At 39.1% G+C, this 20,290-nt stretch overlaps 1 protein-coding gene across 1 annotated transcript; it reads right to left on the reverse strand.

Annotated features, from left to right (window-relative positions):
• Nucleotides 1-693: 693 nt before the first annotated feature.
• AGA (aspartylglucosaminidase) lies at nt 694-19,996 on the reverse strand. The gene is made up of 9 exons (XM_082315575.1): nt 19,843-19,996; nt 17,674-17,827; nt 16,915-17,027; nt 10,219-10,331; nt 9,113-9,227; nt 7,020-7,095; nt 6,079-6,186; nt 3,794-3,927; nt 694-2,962 (listed from the first exon to the last, which is right to left on the reverse strand). The coding sequence occupies exons 1-9, from the start codon at nt 19,991-19,993 to the stop codon at nt 2,862-2,864; spliced, it is 1,065 nt and encodes a 354-aa protein (XP_082171701.1). The 5' UTR covers nt 19,994-19,996; the 3' UTR covers nt 694-2,861.
• Nucleotides 19,997-20,290: the final 294 nt, after the last annotated feature.

A 20,290-nucleotide genomic window follows, 5' to 3' on the forward strand; every position in this document is an offset into this window, starting at 1 on the left:
GATGAAGTGATAATTTGGTAAGAAGTTTTAGAAATAGAAAAAAGCAGGCTAGCTAGAAGCTAATGAACTTAAAACACAGTTGGACTTAAAAAAAAAAAATCCACAACTTTACAGACAGGATGCATTCAACTGTACTGCTAACTTGCAAATACCCATATTCTGTGTAGGTTTTTTTCTGTGTTTTGTAGTAGAAGTTTGAGAGTAAAAACTTAAAAATACAAAATTCCTTGAAATCAGAAACAGTAAGATTTTTTTTTTGCAACCACAGCAGGAACCGTCAGAGTTTTTGCTTACTTTTGGCATGGGTCTGTACTTGGAAAAAGCTTTCTTAAAAAAACTCATGCGTCTGCCAAGCATAAGAGAATAGCGCTATTACTAATAACCTTTAAAGAAATATTTTTTAACACAATATATTAAGCAAATTATTTTTTAAATTCAGAATTCTGTCCATAGCATGAGAACGGCACATGTATAAATATTACAATTTAATATACTATCAAATTAACAATATATTAAAATAGTTTACACAAACTAACCCTTTCATTTATGATAACTAATTCAGCTTGACAAAGCAACCTACATTATTAACCCACATATATTAGTACATATGTCTCATGGAGACAAGTTCATGTATAGATGAGCTGACTATACAGAAAGTTACAGTAACTTAGTGACTTCAGGTACACTGTTACAGAGCACTCATAGCCTCTAGAGGCATACGCTAGCTAGCAGAGTGGCATAAGCACACTAGAAAGCAAGCCATGGATCCTCCCAACCTCTCCCAAAAATGAATCCTGGTAGATTCAGCAGCAGCAGTTTGAGACATTACCACTCAGCTGCCAGTACTGAACTGTCTATGTTCACAATCCACAACGCCATCTCCGAAGTAACAATCATTGGGATTTTATGAATCTATTTGCACTTGACTGCCTGAGTTATCTGAAGATACAGCAGCCATGGCAGAAGGGTTGTAGGTAGGACAGGTAGAAAACTTATCTTAAACCACTGCAGATGTATTCAGTAAGAGCTTCTTTGACTAAAGCTTGTTGTGGCCTACAATGAACTTTATGCTATGAGATGCTCTAAAAATCCAGTGACAGAAGCAAATCACCAAATTACTTTGTTGATGAAGTTCAACAGCAGGCCATTAAAGACGGCTATTCTAGTTTGAATGTTTTTGTTTTTTTTTCCCAACTTTCACAGATACCAACACAGAACATAAGGCAACAATCACTCTAAAGCACAGTACACAAGCACCTAAACAACCTTACTTATAAACGACACATTAAGGTGTGCTTTTATTACCCAATGATTTTATTCAAGTAGACAAAGAATAATTAAAGTGTTTATGACAAGACATGCTCATTTTACTTGCTCCCCCCTTTTAACTTTTCCTAGCTCAAGTTTAGCAAACATTCAATCAAATAATCAGCAAGCCACCAAGTTAAGAAAACAATCAAGCAGATCATGAAATACCTATGGAACAATCTGCAAGATGCTGAAGTTCTATTGCAAATGATTCCTGGTATCTCTAGACACAGAAAGTGACAAACCCAGCTTTGTCAGCTGTAGGTAACTGTCATGCTCTAGATATGCAATTGCTCCTTTGCAGGCGTCGATGTGCTACAGGAAAGGGCAAGCACACAGCATATTCATGACAAGGAAATCACTGTGATTAAGATTCATAACTTAACTGCCACTACAAAAAAAGGTAACAGGAAGATTTCCACCTGTCTTCACAGCCCGTTAGAGCCAATGCAATACTCCTTGAAGGCTTGTAGTACCAGGGACTTCTGGATGTCCTCTCTATTCAAATGTATTCTCAGCTGTTGTGAAACAAGTTAGAAAGGTCCACAAGGAGATGCTCCTTATCTCTTAAAGCTTTGAAACCTGCTCCACTACTCTTCAACCCCCTTCCCTTGCTTGTCAGCATTTGCATGCAGCTTTCTTTTCAAGAGAAAAGAAAACCTGTATGAAATCTTAGAAAGACAATTAAATATTCTCAAAATAAGTCTCATGTGTAGAGGCAGAGCCCCTCCTGCTCCCTGCCCTTTATTCCAGACTTCTGCCAAATACGTTTCTAAACAGCAAAGCGAAGGTCCAGTTCAAAGTTTACTATTCACCACTTTTGGCTACTTAGTTCTCATGAAAACAGACAAACTATAAGAGCCATTAGACACTTGATCTCTTCGCATGTCCACCACCTGTCCACTTTATGAGCTCTCTTGAAAGTTTTTTTTTTCCAGTGATGAAAGCTCTACTTTCCCCAAAAAGCAGATGAAACTTGGCATTACTTGGAAGTAAATATACAACAGATAACTTTCTGTGGTATTTGGAACCATAGTTTCATTGTCAGGTTTGCAAAAGTTTAAAAATTGAGTTAGGATGTAAGGTAATGCCTACTAAATTAATGATTTAAGACAGCTCTGTAGTGAAGCACATCAATTTCAGCCATTTCATTTAAATGTAGATTTTTAAACAGAGATAAATTGCCTATGCTAACTGTGAAAGTGTCAGCGCTAACTGTAATTTTGCAACTATGTTCACTTCCCTCAAACTACAGAGAGTCAGTTTTTTAATCCTTGCTCTAGATTATAGTACTAATCTACAATAATTTAGAAATAAGTTACCAAGATAATTACATTAGGAAACCACAGATTAAGCTTAGTTGCACTACACAAAGCCATAATAAAGCAGAAGATATTAAAAACAGTGAAGTAGTAGCTGCACCATCAACATACCTTTGTACTTGTTCACATGATTAAGTAACAGTGAAAATAAACAACCATTTTAAAAAGTAACACCTGGGGAACCTCAGCACTTTCCTCCTCTAAGTTTAGATGTTAATATGACAAAAGAAATCAAATGCAATCTACTACTTGCTCAGTTGGCTGACTTAGCAAAGGGCTAGAAACCATGAAGTGAAACTGAGTGAATCCTGGAATTTTATTACATGCAGCACCTAGGAAAGAAAGAAAAAAAAAAGTATAATATGCTACATTTAGAATTAGTGTCTTTGTCATTGTACTTTATCATCTAAAGACCCAGGTACTAATTCTACTACAATGGTGTAATTATTCTTTTACAGTCTGTTTAACCCAAGACATCTTGAAAGTATTTAATTTTTAAGTAAAAATACAGTGCTACCGACTGCTATACTGCAATTAATGCCCTTATAATACAATTCAAAACAGAACCATAAGTTAGGAAAATCTCTCTCTCTCTCTTTCAATCCTGATTAACTTAATGAGTTCCTCCAACACTAATCTCTTAAACACAGAACTATGGGAAATAAGAGATCAAAGAACAGCAATAAGCAGTCTAACTAAGTAAGCCATGTTGATTAGCAAATTGTATTTCCTACTGATCTAAGAGTTCACTAATGAGATGCCTGGCACAATGACTGATCCTGGATTGCTTTGAAGCTATGCTTAACATTCACATTCTCCCTGCCTTATGCCATATCTAGGGGAGGCATAAGCATTCTTTTTTAAAACCTTCAAATTAATCATACACAGTCCAGGAAAACACATGAAGGTTGTAAATATTTTTGATTTTTCCTAAGACTTGCATAATTTTTATGAAAGCCTAAGACATCAAAATGCAGAGGAAAAATTAAAATATCTCAAGTCCACAACAGGACACAGTTGCCCTGCTAACCAGCATTTGGTATTATGAATGGCCAGTATTGTTGCAGTGTTCAAAGACTTCTGCTTTAAAATCCACCTTTGGTTTTGTACTTCTGTGACCTAGTTAGGGTCAACAAGCTTTGTCTGTTAAGCAAAATACATACCATAACTCCCAGTTGTATTGGCACATATAATAGCGCCAAAGAACTTTGGAGCATACTTGTGGATTCTGGAAATAACTTTCTGACAGGCTACTGTTGGATCTGTTCCCATCCTCATATACTCCACAGCTTGATAACTAAAAAAAAAAAAAAAACCAAGCCCACACCCAGACAGTTAGCCATACTCACGTTATATATTCTAAGATACCATTGACAGACCTTGATTTCTTGGAATAATGGAAACACATGATAAATAATCTTTAGGCAAACTTCATATTGGCAATTATTACTCAAGTTCTACATGAAAAATAATTAGAAACAGGACTAAAATGGACTGCAAGATGTCATCTATGCCATCTATCATTCTAAGGCAGGACCAAGCCTGGGATAACTCTGATCATTTGCAGTAGAAGAGGCTAAGCAACAGATCAGTTAAAGAACTGCAAAGAAGCAGCTAAAGAGCTAGTGGCTTTTATTTTTCATTGCATGATTAAGTTCAACATTAAAAGTTATTACTAGTTTTCAAAAATGCCAATGTCAAGATAATTTTTTGAAGAAAATTGACCTTATTACATTACTGATAAGTTATTGAATTCAGTAAGCATTAAAAAAATCTTTCAGAAAAGACCTTAAGTTTCTGAAAAGCTCAAAATTGACACATTTTCTTTATTTCATGAATATGAAGGTACAATGTTTTGATCAGGACTCTGAGCCATTTTCAAATTCTTTGCAAGCCAATTTAAAAAAAATTCTCACAGTAAATGAAAGAATAATGAAAATCAAGTTCCTTTGTATCTACAGTATCATTAGACAAATGACTATATGGGCATTGCTTCAGATGAATCAGTTGCATCTCCAAAATGTCCTCAAAGGCAAAAAACCTACTTTCGTTGTTGTTTTCCTTCAGAACCTGAAGATTAAAAGATAACGCATAATATAACTTACAAGCAAACAACACTAGATTTTATTTTGATGAAAGATGCATGTACCAAGACCAACTCGTTACACTAAGATTCATCTACAGATAGCATTAACTATAGATGTTATCAAAGTACCACAGAAGAGAACTTTCCTTGTATTTTGAGACTCTCTATTATCTTTGATTTATTCTAACAATCAAATAGGTTCAAGTTATCTAAAGAGAACTATCTGAACATAAATCTACATTTCACAGGGGTCTCTTCACTAATCAAAAACTCAGTAAGATGTTACTATCTCAAAGGCGGCAGACAAAAAATATTAGCAATTTTGTCCGTTACTTGACACTTCCTTCACTTTTGGTAGGTCAATTCTATTCTTTGTTTTCATGTGGGAATATCTAGATAACATGGAATTAGGAAAGATCTGTATCTACAAGGAACCTGTGATTAACCAGCTAGTCTGAATTGTTTTCTAAAACCCGTTGGTGCCAACAAAAAATGTTTTAAGCATTACAGCCAAATCCTTCAGGCTGCTAAACTGTAATGTAAGCTTTTATTGATTAACCTCATAGTGGAGCTCAACTCTACTACTGTTGGTATCTGACACCTCAGGGTAATTCATGAAGCTGTCAATTGCCTTTTATTTCAAGACTGGTTTGGAACAGCTTGAAACTCATTGAGGACATTTGTAAATATGCAACAGCTAGTAGGCATTCATAACTGCCAGAGTTTCAGAAAAAGCACCTGAGTAATATGAAGGCTACTGCTATATATTCCTTCAAGCATCAGTGCCCATTATGTTCAGCACAGACTTCCATAACTCATTCCTGCTGAGACCGACCCACAAGCATGACTGTCAAGACTCAGTGATGAAAACAGCCATATTTTACGCAGGTTATGCAACCACGATGACAGCACTAAAACATCTCCTCCAGTTTCAAATTAGAAGCAATTACATAGGATTATAACAGTGACACCTCCCCACCCTCCCGAGTAATCTGAGACTCACCCCTCATCCTTTCTACAATTTATATCACTTATTTCCCACACAACAAAACATTTTGGAGGAGAAAGCTAATCAGTTCTGTTGAAAAACATGAAGGTTGGGAATATACTCATTACCTGCTGCCTGTTTGCTCACAGCTTGGCAGTATTAAGGGATCTGTCATCAAGATATTTAAAAAGTCACTTCTTTTAAGACAGATCATAAGGATGACTTGATTCTGCTACTGTTCTTTCCCCTGCCATTCCTTTCTTTACTCCCACTTCACCAGCCAGTAAGTCAGACTGTCTTTTTAATCAATTACTTCATTTGCTGAGTTCACATTTTGCTAGCGGAAGCTAGCAAAGTCTGCCCTAAGGACAAACCTGGGTAAGAAGCGCATCATGACGTCACCATCCCCAGTAGCTGCAGCTCCTCCGGCTGTACTATCCGCATAGGATCCTGCTCCAGCTATCGGAGAATCTCCCACACGGCTGTAGTGAACAATGAAGAAAAAAAAACCAAACCAAAAACTGGAAACTATAGAAAACTATAATTTACTCATTCCAATGGGATTGCATTAACGTAATAATACTTGCCTGACATTGGCAAGTTCTTATGACTTAGGCGCACTTTTAACTTTGCCAACCTTACTGCCTCCAGCTGGGTTAGTGTTAAACCCACAGGAGAACAGAACAGGTAAAGAGATCACTCCACTGCAGTCAGAAGTCTTGTCTTAAAACTACTGATAAAAGTGATCTGTGATAACCTGGCTGACCTAAGGCTTAATCCAGCTCCAATTCACAACTGTTTGTTTTTATACTGACTATAGTTAGGGCAGTAAGGTTTAGCCAGTGGGCAACAGTAAGCAGCTAGGGATATTAGTATGTCCAATAACTTGTTGCTAGATCCAGAAGCTGTCTGACTTGGTTGACAGACAATATTCCTAACTGGGCAGAAAAAAATCTCAAAGACAAAATACAGGCCTGGGCCTCTGATTCTATGTACATTTCTTTGGACACTGTGCACCTCTCCAAAATCCTTATTTGTCTCTGGTGCCTTGCCTTACAAGTTGCCTCACTACTGTGCCAGTTGTTTGTGTCTCTGTATGGTGCATTAAGCAAGCTGAAAAACAAGCATTCCCTCAAACAAACACAAATCATCTTGCAACTGAATCAGTTTCTCAGTATTAGGATTTATGGCAGTGCCCAGAAATAAGCAAGGCCATTTTGTGATCATCACAGTCTAAAACATATGACCTTTAGATAAGCTTAACATAGGAAATGAGGTGGGAAAAAAGCTTTTTTGTAAAACCAGAGATACTAACCCTGGAATTTTGTGGACTGCACCATTAGTAGATGTCCCAGAAGCAACGGTTCCGCTCCCACCGATTACAACCATACCTGAAATTTTTAAACAGGGATGAAACATATTCAGAAACACTCCTAACAAATTTATAAAACTGGCACTATGGTTATAAAACAGAACCACAATACCCAGACTATCCAAATTACTGATATCCTGAAACACAGGAAAGTCGTACTCTTAAAGAAAACAAGTCCTTTTTAAAATACATTTGGAAACTTTTTGGATGTATTACAAGAGCTTAAAAAGGAATCTAAAACAGTGAGTGCCACACTGTTCAGAGTTGTACATTACTGCTGCACAAGCAGCCACTGTCTCCTGATATACACCTATGTTAACGAGTAGAGAACAAGTACCGGGTGTCACCACATCCTGCATCAGTACCATCAGAACAACAGAGTTTGGAAATTATAAATGGTGCTTGAGGGAAATTAAAAAAAAAAGAGTCAGAAGGATGAGTTTAAATTTGGCAGAAGGTGAAATATTGCCTACCAAAGTAACAAGAATTACATGACAGGCAATCAAATGTGTGGATGAGCCTACCCCTTGCTATATTTTGAGCTGACAAGGAAGCCGCTGCCTCATATTAGAAAAGCTTAGATTGCCACTTGGAACAGGATTTGGGATCAGCTGCTTCTCCATAGAGCAAGACTTCACCTCTTTAAGAGACAGAAGAAATTGCTGCTGGCATCAAACTCCAGTACAAAGTGAGAGCCAAGAAGCAGAATGCTCTTGAGGTACTGCTGTACCTCCTTCTCATAGAAAAGCTTCCTGACCAGTAGAAGCTAAAAGCATAGAGGCACTGACTCTATGGCCACCGTTAGCCTCTGCAAAAAGACTGGAAAGGCATCAGTTCCTACCAACTTCCTAAATGCTTTCTGAATGAAGACTCTTCTCAAAAGGTTAGTCAATGAGACATTTCATATATAAAACAAGGAGGTGGGAGAACTTGGAAGTACAAGCATAAGCGCCATCATTTACTATAAAACAGCTTAGGACTACTTAATGATACATCAATTCCTGAACTGTATTTAGCAGATTCCCCTCTCATACTGACAATCCACAATTTCTACGTTTTCTAGCACATACTGAAGACTATATATCTCAGTAAGCAAGCTACCTACCAACTTAAGAATTTGGTAGGTTGCCTGACTTCTGTAGTACATTAATTGGTTATTAGTAGGGTGGACTGGAAGCAAAGAAGAAAGATCCACACTTGAAACAGCTTGTTAATTCTTGGTATTGCAAATACTGTCAGGCAAAAAGTTCGAAATTGCTAAACTGAGAAAAATCCAGACTAAACCAAAAAGTGCAAGTTTCAAGACTACAAAGTATAAAGCTTTGAAAGACATGAATCTGTAACTGCTCCAGTTCTTTGTCTGATCTGCTCGTTAATCAGCTTATAGGCTTAGCAATTAACAGTCCTCAATCAGTAAACTGTTAGAAGTTTTTGGGACTACTACTGCTAATCTGCTTTAAGCATAGTAGTTTCTTTAGAATTTTATTGATTTAGTCAAAAGCCAGAATAGAAGAAAAAGGAAAGCAAGCTTTATATTATAAGTTTAAGGACTGTTTGACAAACATTGCTTTTGGTTGGCAACAGGACTGTTTACTCATTTCTTCCACAACCGCAAAGCCTTTTAAGTTGGTCTGACGGCTACAGGGGAGACTTGACCTGAGTTAACCATAATCAAGATAAAAATAATTATTTTTAATCTTGATCGGTTTTCTAAGCATCCATAGCTGCCTAAGCAATTATGCCAAGGTATCTGAGGGAAAAGCAGTAGGGCAGTGAACAAATAGCTAAGGGCAAAAAATGAAGCAAGTGGCTGTGCAGCCAGTGCACCGGGGGGCGGCGGGGGGGGGAACAAAACACCAAATCCTACTTTTAGACACTCCATCCTAACACATAAGTAACAGAATCTTGAAACCACTATAAATAGGAAATAATGCCTATATGAAATACTTTTCTTTAAACTTAGCATGATTTAACCTGTAAGGGAATGAGAAGAAAAAAAAAAAAAAATCAGCATCAGAGTTATCAAAAGTTGTTACCAATAGTATCATGATTATGAACACTTCTTTGTGAGAAGGTCTGTTCTTCTTTATAAGTTACTTTTTCAGGCCGTTTGTATGGTCCACAGGATTTTGAAGAGTCTGGTACCACATTCTGTAATTATTTTGTGATTTGCATGAATAATATATTATGCTTCATTACATGCAAATTTAAAAATACTACAATCAATACCTATAATCTACTACACAGGTATCAGATGCCCAACACTTAAATTATATGCCTGTACTGAAATCCCACAAGTTGTTTCATTCAAAGAATAAAGACTGACCTCTGGTATTATATGGTAAAAAGTTTTTCCTACTAGAAAGTTATATTGTTCAAAGTAAAGATTCTCCTTTGCTTAACTGACTGGTTAAAAAAAAAAAAAAGCTCATTCTTCAGCAAAATGAAGAACATTTTCAAGCTAAGAAAACAACCAGATGAACTGAGCTTGTTTTACTAATGTCAAGATATTACTGTTAAGTCAGTATCATAGTCAAGATATTTTCCCAACTGAAAAACAAAATATCTATTGAATTAAAATGGTTCAGCAATGCAGCATTTCACATCCAAGAAACAATGAAGACAGTGTACAAACATGTAGAAATCTGTAACACCAATCTCAAAACAAAAAACAAAACAACAAACCAACCTCACCACAATAGGTAAGTTTAGCGGACAGCTGCACTAATCTGATGCGTTCACAGGTCTGCATAAAGCCTCTCCAACTATTTAAGGATCTTAATTGCTACTGTAAGATTTTCTTTCAGAAATTTGATACATGCATCAAAAAATACATGCACTGATTTGTTTAGTTTGAGAAGTTCTGTCCAAATTTAGAGCTAAAAAAAAAAAAAAATAATTCCCACACCAAAACACTACTGCAGCAAAGTCAAAACCAGCAGGACCTAAGAAATAAGAGCGAGACACATACTCTTCCCGAGTCTACTAAATGCTTGGTAATGGCAAGTTTGTTCTGTTTAATAAGCAAAACTTTATTTTTCTTCACATGTAAAGCCCAACTTCAATACAAGCTGAAAGGAAAAGGCAATGCTGCATTACTGACTTTCTAAACCCTCCCTTCACCACCACCACTGTACTGTACCTTCCAGTAGTTTGGCTGACAGCTTTGATTAAGCCACTCTGAATACACCGAAAGAGATTTTTGGGTAGTTAAATCTTCATATGGAAACCCCATTCTTACAGCAAACAGGGAGGCTTGAAAAACAACAACAAAACCAAAAACATTAACTTATTCACATTTTTATGTATTTTATGATAATGCAGTCATGTAATGTTATCTAGAAATCAAGAAATTCTATATTCTCTATGGAGATGAGACATATGTCTTCAGGGAGCAGTATCAACCATTATAGCGATGTACAAGTGCAGTAACAAACTCTTCCTTTACTGGCAGTATCAAATTTCCTCAATTCACTATAACTATGTTAACACATACAAGTTTTACCATTGGAAGAGAAACAAATTCAACTCTCTTAATCAACTGGATGCAAGAGTGGCCTGGGCTATGTGTGTCACAGAAATATTTAAATAAATGACAAAAATAACAGTGTATTTTCCTTAAAAAGCTAGTCTTTTGTGAAACGTGACATAGCAGCACAGCATTTGCCACTAAAACACTGATACTTGCAGAAATCAATCCACCAGCTTACATCATATTACACTTCTTTCTTGCAGCTTTAAAAGTGACTGCTTCCTTGGTTTGAAAATTAATACATTATGTGTCAAGAGAGCAAAAGAAATACCAATACAAGCAATGAAAAAATGCTGCACTACTAAAAATGGCTTTCATAGTTAGCGAAACGGAAAAGAAAAAAAGATCAACTGTTCTTTCATCTTTTGGTTGTGGATACCTTTGATATTACCTAGTAACAGATACTGTTGCTAGATTCAGATGCTTGAACAATTTCTATTACCAATCCTTGATAATAATGTCACTATAATACAGAGCTGAACAAGCTTCTCCAGTCCAAGAATTAAGAAAAACCTTCAATTACTTCTGGACAGCTTTTCTGCGTTTTTCTTAAAAACTGACACAATTAAACTCTTTTGCACTCAGAGCAAAAGAAAACTGACAGGTTCAATTAAACAGATATTTATTTTCCCATTTCTAGAATAAACAGGCAGGTTTGGGTTTTTTTTGTTTGGTTGGTTGGTTTTGTTAGGTAAACTTGTGCTTGTGCATGTTTGCCAGTCATTCTTTCATGACTTTTGAAGCCTTATTTCTATTCCAGGAAGCAGAATTGGTCATTTTTACTCTCTGAACTTTTTACTTGGGTTATTGGTCTAATTATTGCTAGGACAAAAAAGGGAAAGGTCAGGCACACTGTGATTATGAAACTTGCCTATCTATTGGAGACAAACCTGAAAATTTCTTGGCAGATAACCAAAATTATTCTTTTTTTCCTCACTTGTAATCATTCTGCATCAAATGTCCTCACCTGACTCAGTTCTACATTGGTATACATGGCCTTCAATGCCAGTTTTCTATGACCTTTCCTAAAGAAATTAGGCCATGAATGCAGAAAGCAGCTCTTTCAACACTGCAAGAACTGATCAGCATGGTTATCTGTCTCTGCTCAACAAAAGCTACACCAACTCATTTTTATGTACACCACTGTCATTATAAACCTTAGCTGTAAAAACACACCAGCTTTGGTTATATTCTGGCTTACATCTACAACAACAAGAGTAAAAGAAGACATCGGGTTTGACTTGCATGAGTTCTTTTGTTCAAGATAGATTTTATCACCACCACACTGCCATCCTCTTCACTGAGTATGGCTCAAGCTTTCATCACAGCTTGCGATTAGCTAAAAACTGTTCACATGTAAGTCACAGGTTCAGCTTTCTCATGCAGTATGATACAACGATTTCTTCACTTCCCCAATGTGAATCATTCTCAAAACCTCTTTTTGCATGTTTTTTTAGGGGCAAAATAATGTAATTTATTAAATTTTCATTTAATAAACAAATAAGTGAAAATAAACAAATAAGTGAAAATAAACAAATAAGTGAAAATAAACAAATAAGTGAAAATAAAGCAACAATATGACTTCAGACTTTAAAGATTATCAAATTTGAATGATTTTGTTCACTGGATAATTATTTCAGTGTTCACAGCCTCTGACTCGACTTTTCATTTCCAGACCTAGAATCTGCTGACTCACACTATCAGACATTTTTATTTTTTATTTACTAGTTTGTCTGGATTTTTTTTCCCCACACTGAAAATACTGGCAAGGAAATAATTTCAAAAAGAGATAATAAAAGCACAGGTGCAGACATTCTTGAAAGTTAAAAGACTAGCAATTCTTTTAGTTGTATCAATAATCAGAGGCGCAGCTATTTTAAACAACATGTGTTGAAGGGACAACACAGCAGGGCGTAAGCAATCTAGAAGGTTTCTGGAGGCCATCGATGACAAATTCCTGACACAAGTGACAGAAGTGCCAATGAGGACAGCTGCTCTGCTGGACTTCATACTTACAAACAAGGAAGGGCTTGCTGTGGATGTGAAGGTCGAAGGCAGCCTTCACTGCACCAACCATGATATGGTGGAATTCAGGATCCTGAGAAAAGGGAGCAGGGCAAAAAGCAAGATCAGAAGCCTGGACTTCAGGAGAAAAGAATTTGGCCTCTGCAGGGATCTGCTTGAAAAAGTCCCATGAGCCCTGGAGGGAAGAAAGGTCTGAGAAAGCCAGTTGATATTCAAGGATCACCTCCTCCAAGATCAACAGCAGTCTATCCCAAGAAGCAGGAAGTCAGTCAGAAATGCCAGGAGGCTTGCACGGATGAACAAGGAGCTCCTGGCAAACTCAAAGATAAAAAGCAAGTATACGGAAGGTGGAAGCAGGGACACGTAGTCTGGGAGGAATAGAGAGACACTGTCTGAGCATGTACATGTGAGGTTAGGAAAGCCAAAGCCCTCCCGAAGTTGAATCTGGTAAGGGATGTCAAAGGCAACAAGAAGGGCTTGTGTAAGTACCTAAACAGCAAAAGGAGGACTAAGGAAAACATGAGCATGCTGTGGTCTGGGGAAGGGGCCCTGGTGACACAGGGCATGGAAAAGGCTGATGTACTGAATGCCCTATTCACCTCATTCTTTACTAGCAAGACCGACCTTCAGAAATCCAAGGCTCTGGAGATCGGGGGGAAAGTCTGGAGCAAGAAGACTTACCCTTGGTGGAAGAGGATCAGGTCAGGGAATACTTCAGCAACTTGGACATGCACAAATGCATGGGCTGTGATAGGATGTAACAAGTAGTGAGAGACATAGCTGATGTTGTTGCAAGACAACTCTCATTTATCTTCAAACTATCACAGTGACTGAGAGAAGTGCCCGAAGACCAGAGAAAAGCAATCGCCTCTACTGTCTTCAAAAAGGGCAAGAAGTAGGAACCAGGGAACTACAGACCAGTCAGCCTCATGTCAATCACCAAAAAGATGATGGAACAAGTAATCCTGGAAACCATTTCCAAGCATATGAACAACAAGAAGGTGATTGGCAGTAGTCAGCATGGCTTCACAAAAGGAAGTCATGCTTTATCAGCCTGCTAACCATCCGTGATGAAACAACTGGCTTGGTAGAGGAGGGGAGAGCAGTGGATATTGTCTACCCTGACTTTCATAAGGCTTCTGACATTGTCTTCCATAAGATGCTCACAGAGAAGTTGCTGAATTATTGGCTGGATGAGCACTGATGTGGACTGAAAACTGCCTGAAGGGCCAAGCTCAGAGGGTGGTGATCAGTGGTATCAAGTCTAGTTGGAGCCAGCAACTAGCAGCGTACCACTGGAGTCAATACGCGGTCCAATACTGTCCGGTATCTTCATTAATGATCTGGATGATGTATGTACCATCAGCAAATTTTGCAGATGATACAAAACTGGGAGGAGTGACTGAAGTACTGGGGGGTTATGCTGGCATCCAGAGTGATCTCGACAGCCTGGAGAAATGGGCTGACAGGAACCTCATGCAGTTCAACAAACAGAAGTGCAAAGTCCTGCACCTGGGGAGGAACAACCCCATGCAGCAGTACATGCTGGGGCCACACAGTGGTAAAGCAGCTTGGCAGGAGAAGACCTGGTTCTGAGGGGCAGCAAACATCAGAAAACAATGTGCCCTTGCAGCAAAGGCAGATAACAGTGCAGGCTGGGCTCCAGCATGAGAAGAAGTGTTGCCAGCAGGTCGAGGGAGATGATCCTTCCCCTCTATTTACCACTGGGGAGGTCACACCTGGAGTACTGTGTTCAGTTCTGGGCTACCCTGTACAAGAGAGACATGGACATAATGGAGAGAGTCCAGCAAAGGGGCACAAAGATGATTAAGGGACTGGAACATCTCTCCCATCAGGAAAGGCTGAGAAAGCTGGAGAAGAAAAGGCTGTTCAGCCTGGAGAAGAAAAGGCTCAGGGGGGATCTCATCAGTGTATAAAAATATCTGAAGGGAGGTGTAAAGAAGACAGAGCCAGGCCCTTTTTGGTGGTGCCTAGTGACAGGACAAGAGGCAATGGACAGAAACTGAAACACAGGAGGTTTCCCTCTGAACAGCAGGAAACACTTCTACACTCTGAGGGTGACCGAGTTGCCCAGAGGTTGTGGAGTCTCCTTCCTTAGACATATTCAAAAGTCATCTGGTCATGGTCCTGGGCAACCAGCTCCAGGTGGCCCTACAGGGTGGGCAGGCTGAACAGGGGGCAAAGGGGGTTGAACCAGAAGACCTCAAGCCCCTGCCAACTTCAACGATTCTGTAATACATCCTCTTCCTTAAGTTCTCTATGTACCAAAGGTTTTAAAATACCTAAACTTCTGTTTTTTTAATCAAAGTAAATAGAACTGTGAAGACTATTCAGGTGTCATGGCACTCTAACAGCTTCCCTCAGTGCTTTTAACACTGAAAATGAAAATTTCCTGTTACTTTCACCGAAACTTTACTGCCAGGAACAATGTACTGCTCACACATTTGAAAATGATGAACGGCACAAAATTAATGTGTGCCACAGTTTGCCACTGCCTCCTCCTCTCTAGTGTCAACCGCTCATAGAAATGAAATTTTAGGAGACAGGCATACTTTTCCAGATTATATCACCAAATATATTCAAATAAAAGTGCAGTTTAATTATTGGGAAAAAAGTAAGGAATAACCTCAGCAATTTTGCATCTTGAATAAAAAAAAGCCTGCAGAGTTTATATACATTTATATGAAAAGGTTTTACTATTCTAGCTAGCTTCTCTAGTGAAAATGTAAATATTTTTATTTAGAAAATAAACTGTTGTTTCTCTCACATGCTGATTTGAAGGTTCAAATATATTCTTCGGAAGCTATAGCTTTATTTTCTCTTTATCAATCGTCACCTGGTAAAGATAACTATAGTTTCATTTATCCAAGTTCCTATTTCCACAGAAAACACATTCCTTCACAAGAAATATTATTCTTTCTCAATTTCCCCACTGCTTTGATTCATTCACTAACATTTATCACCATCTCCAATTTTTACTGAGATCTATCTTCAGTTTTCCTGTCTTTCTTTTGCCACTACTGCTAGACAGTTTCTTCTGAGGAAGTTCTCACTGACAGCAAGGACTCAGCGTAACAGCCTTGTCCACATGACTCCATTATGCAGAGCTATCTTCTCAGGCTGGAAAATATATTTTAAATCAGCACTTTAATTCTTCTGTTTCTTCATCTTCTTTATCTTTTCTGCTCATTCTACCAGTCAAAAATTAAAATATTTTGATAACTACCAATGATGGGGAAAGGAGTATAATGAGCACTTCTTCATTCTCTGTTTAACACCTGACCAATTTCTTTTTCAGCATCACCTGTGAAATCTCTCTTACCAAAGCCACTTGTAACATAATCATGGCCAACTGCTCAAATTAAATAGAATCTGCAAATCTCTCTCTCTTTTCAGACCTTCTGTCACCTCCCTCTATTGCTCTATTTTACTCGACCAAAAAACTGCTGTTGCACTTACTTCTCTATCATTCTGTACACATTAATTTCTTCAATAATCTTTTATCTTTTCTTATCAATTTCAAAGCACTTGACTCACCCTTAATGCTCCAATGTCAATTTCCACACTTATCTCCACATTTCTTTCTGAGCAGGCACATATATTTTAAAAGTCCTTAACTGTGAGCCAAGTAACCTTCCACTCACTACTCATGTATCTTCCCTACTTGAAACCAGTATTATTCTAACAGCAGCAGCTCATATTTTAAAAGCTCAACTATTCCTCCAGTTTACTATCACTCTTTTGTTGTGCCTAGGAGTACAGTCTCTACTGCAGTATTTTACATTCAAGTTCTCACTCATATTTTTAAACTATGAAATACAGTAACCATGCTCAATACATACTAAAATAGTAAAATGTAACTATAGTGTCTATTAATTCTTTCATTCCTTAGAAAGAGTTACTCCATGGTTTTAAATGAAATGTCTACATCTAACAGCTTCTATAGTGTCTTGTATAAATCATCTTTGATACCTTTGATATCAGTGATATTAGCAAAGCCTTGGGGTTGCAAGTTAATATTTGCAGCTAAATTGTGGAAAGACCATAAAATTATATTTTTATTTTCATGCCCAAATAATCGACTAAAACCTAATTCATACACACGTAACAAGAGAGTAAACACTTCTGAATTATTTGGCTAGATTCATTTGATTGTCAGGGAATCCTCCACCTATATTACCAAGATCAGTGTATGGCAATTTTAACAGGAAGTGGTTTAAGAAGAAGGTATGACTTGGAAACGGTTAAAGGAATAATTACCTGACTCTCCCACTAATAATGTATGCTTAGTGTATTCAATGACCTTTCGTGCTACACCAATTGCGTTTTTTACATGTCTGAGATCCGCAACTGCCCCAACTTCCATGGTGTTGCTGGAAACAAGAAATATTTAAAACTTATTAAAAATACAGGAATAATTGTACATTTTTTATTAGACAAAAATCTGTTCTCATCTAAATGATAAAGCTTGCTCCTTTAACATATTGCTTTAATTGTTCTATGCCATATACCAATGGTATCACACTAGCAAGGAAAAATTTCATACATATATTGTTTCCTTTCACAGACATTGGGATGTTGCTCAAGTAACAATAACTCCATCCACAGTAATATTTTCAGTAGAGTAACTATTTTGTTACATAAACTCATAACATGAATCACACACCCGCAACTACTTTTTAATCAGGACAGCTTTAAATGGTAAATAAAGTATAGAAGACAATTGCTCCAGAAGTGAAGTATTTATGGAATGAATGTAAAGGGAAAGCTTACAATACTACCATCTGCTTTGCAACGGCTTATCTAGAGCCAGATTACTGCACTACATGTAAAGATTCAATAACAAACATGCCTAGCTACTCTTCCACCAATTAGGCAGGTATTTTTCCTAGTTCCACAAGTTCACATATAACTTGTCCCACAGTCAGCACTAAACCAACAAGATCTCTGTAGCAACCCTTACATTAAAGTGTGCTAAAAATTACAGGGATCATTCTTTTTTCCATGTAGTTTTCTTACCCATCCATAATCATTGCATCCAGTGTTGTTTCTCCAGTTTCATCTGGGCTTCCTCCATATCCCACACTCCCATCACATTGGTCAATCTCACACTGACCACAGCCTCTCTCAACTGCATCCAGCTCAGAACCTCCCAACTGTAATACTCTCCAAGCTGTAATCAACACAAATAATTAGATGTTACCAGTGAAAACAGTCTCCACTACTGCTTTAAAGAATGTTTTAAAGATGGACATGATGACGATGCACTATGTAAGTGGATAAAAAAAAGTAAACTATAACTTATAGGTGAAAAAGTCAAAATATAAATATATTCAAAAGAATATAGAGCAGTACTTTTCTAAACACTGTTTTTCTTGCATATCTGATTAGTGTTTCTGACTGAGAAATGAAGCTTTTTTTCTGACTGGAAGGTGTTATTTACTAACAATCATCACAACTTCTATATATTAAACAAACTCCTCCGCCCAGAACCAACCATTACTTTATCACTGTTTCTTTAAAGCCTTTTGCAGGGAGGGAAAGGGGGAAGCAAAACTTTTATCTCAAAAAAAAAAAAAAGTTATAACAAGCAGCCCTCAAAAGCTTTATATGAGAATACTAAGTGTCTAGCTGCAGAATAAAAAGATCTAAACTACACAGTAATCTAAAAGATCTAAACCTACATCGGTAACTACATAAGAACAAAAAGAAAGTGGAAAAGGTACACAAGAAATTACAGTCTCCGCATTCTCGTGTTCAACCCTTAGTCGTCTATTCTTTAGGATCTAGCTCGTGGTGCAGTTTCGTAAGACATTACAGATGTGCCAAACGACATGACCTGAGTAAACTGGGCCTGAAGGCTTTGCACATATGACATTTCCCAAGGTTGGACCTCAGGCAAGATTTTCCAGGATGCCCGAGCTTGCTGCCATTGACAGTTACAATCCTGCTTCCTCCTCCATCTGCTGGCTCTGGTGCTCTAGCATCTGCCAGACTCAGCACAGCGGAGGCAGCAGAAGCATACAGCCCAGCTCTTTTTGACAGAAGTAAACTATTACATTGTCTCAACCATCTCAAGAAGCCTCATCTTCACAAATGTTGCATGCAACTGCATGAAACCGCCTGCACCAATGAAAAATTAAGACTTAATACCTAGCATCCAAGTTCACATATGCTTGTCTTTATTATAAACTTCAGTGTGAGGAGTACTGCTCCAATTCCTGTTACCTTTATTGCCGTGAGTAGCCTTAACACAAGCTTTCAAGAGCTGCAGAGCAAGGGCCTTGCAGTTTTCATGACTATTTCATTTCTAATCTATACAAGGCTTTATAAGTAACTCATTTCACTAGCAAGGCTTCCCTAACAAGGAGTTATTTACAACCGAACTACGCTAAAATAGCCTATGAATCTTTTAAAATCAGTATTCACAACTAATTTATGTTGCCATAGGAAAACCTGCTTTGACCGTCAATAGGACATCACAAAACACCACAGAGCTCGAAAAACATAATATTTAGAACTATCTAAATCTTTGGGGGCAAGAATGAATCTCAGAAAGGCACCACTAAAAACAAGGCACCACTGTGAACAGCCACAAGAGTGTAAACCACATTATTGGCAAAAGAATGTTTTTAATCTAGCTTTTCCACAGCTCATAACTCCCCTTTTTTTTTTTTTTACCGCCTTTTTCCCAACCTTGAAAGTTAAACCGTTTGCTTGCAGGCTCTGAGGCAACAGCAGGGCTCAGCGACAGCGCACCACCCATGCAAACGCAAGCTCAGGGGCCTGGCCCCTTCCCACACGAAGGCAACCTGGCTCCCCGACGCCCGGCCCGGGGCCGCGCTCCCCGAGACCCAAGGCAGGCCGGCCCCCAGCGCGCAGAGGCGCTTCAGGCAGCCTCCCTGCCGGCGCCGGGCTCGCTCTGACCCGTGCGGGGAGCCGGGCGGGCAGGAGGGAGCCCGGGCCCGCCGCAGCCAGAGCCCTTTAACGGAAGCTGGGTCACAGGCCGCTGCTTCTTGCCACACGTAAGCGCGGTCACGCCTAAGAGACTTATTTTGCTTTTAAGCCAGCACCAACAGCCAGAGGCCCCCGCAGCAGGAGGAGCAGCGAGCGAGGGAGGGAGCGAGCGAGGGAGGGATCGGCACCGCCCGGCCCCACCCGGTCCGGCCCGGCCCCCCACCGGGGCACCTGTCTCTGCGGCTTTCCTAAACGCCCAGGTGTTGATGACTAGAGGCAAGGAGGCGGCTGAGGCGGCGCCCGCCAGCTGCAGCACGACGAGCAAGACAGGCGCGACCAGCCGCCAGCGACAACCCCAGCCGCGCCCCGCCGCCGCCGCCATCGCCGCCCGGCCCGGCCCGGCCCCCTCAGCCCCGCCGCCAACCAGGCGGCGGCGGCGGCGCATGCACACGCGGCCCAGCCGCGGCGGAGCGATACGGCCGTGGCGGTTGCAGAGGGGAGCGGAGGGCGCTGCTCGGCCCTGTGGAGTGATGCGGCTCTGTGTGGGGGGACAGCTGCCCAGTCGCTAGAGCGCGGGGCGGCCTCCTGAGGAACGTTTTTGTGGCAAGGAAAAGCCTAAATGCCTCCCAGCAAAGGCCAAGGCCCAATGCAGATTAAAATACAATTTATATTTATTGCA

This window comes from Platalea leucorodia (assembly GCF_965183815.1).
Source record: "Platalea leucorodia genome assembly, chromosome: 6".
Taxonomy (NCBI): domain Eukaryota; kingdom Metazoa; phylum Chordata; class Aves; order Pelecaniformes; family Threskiornithidae; genus Platalea; species Platalea leucorodia.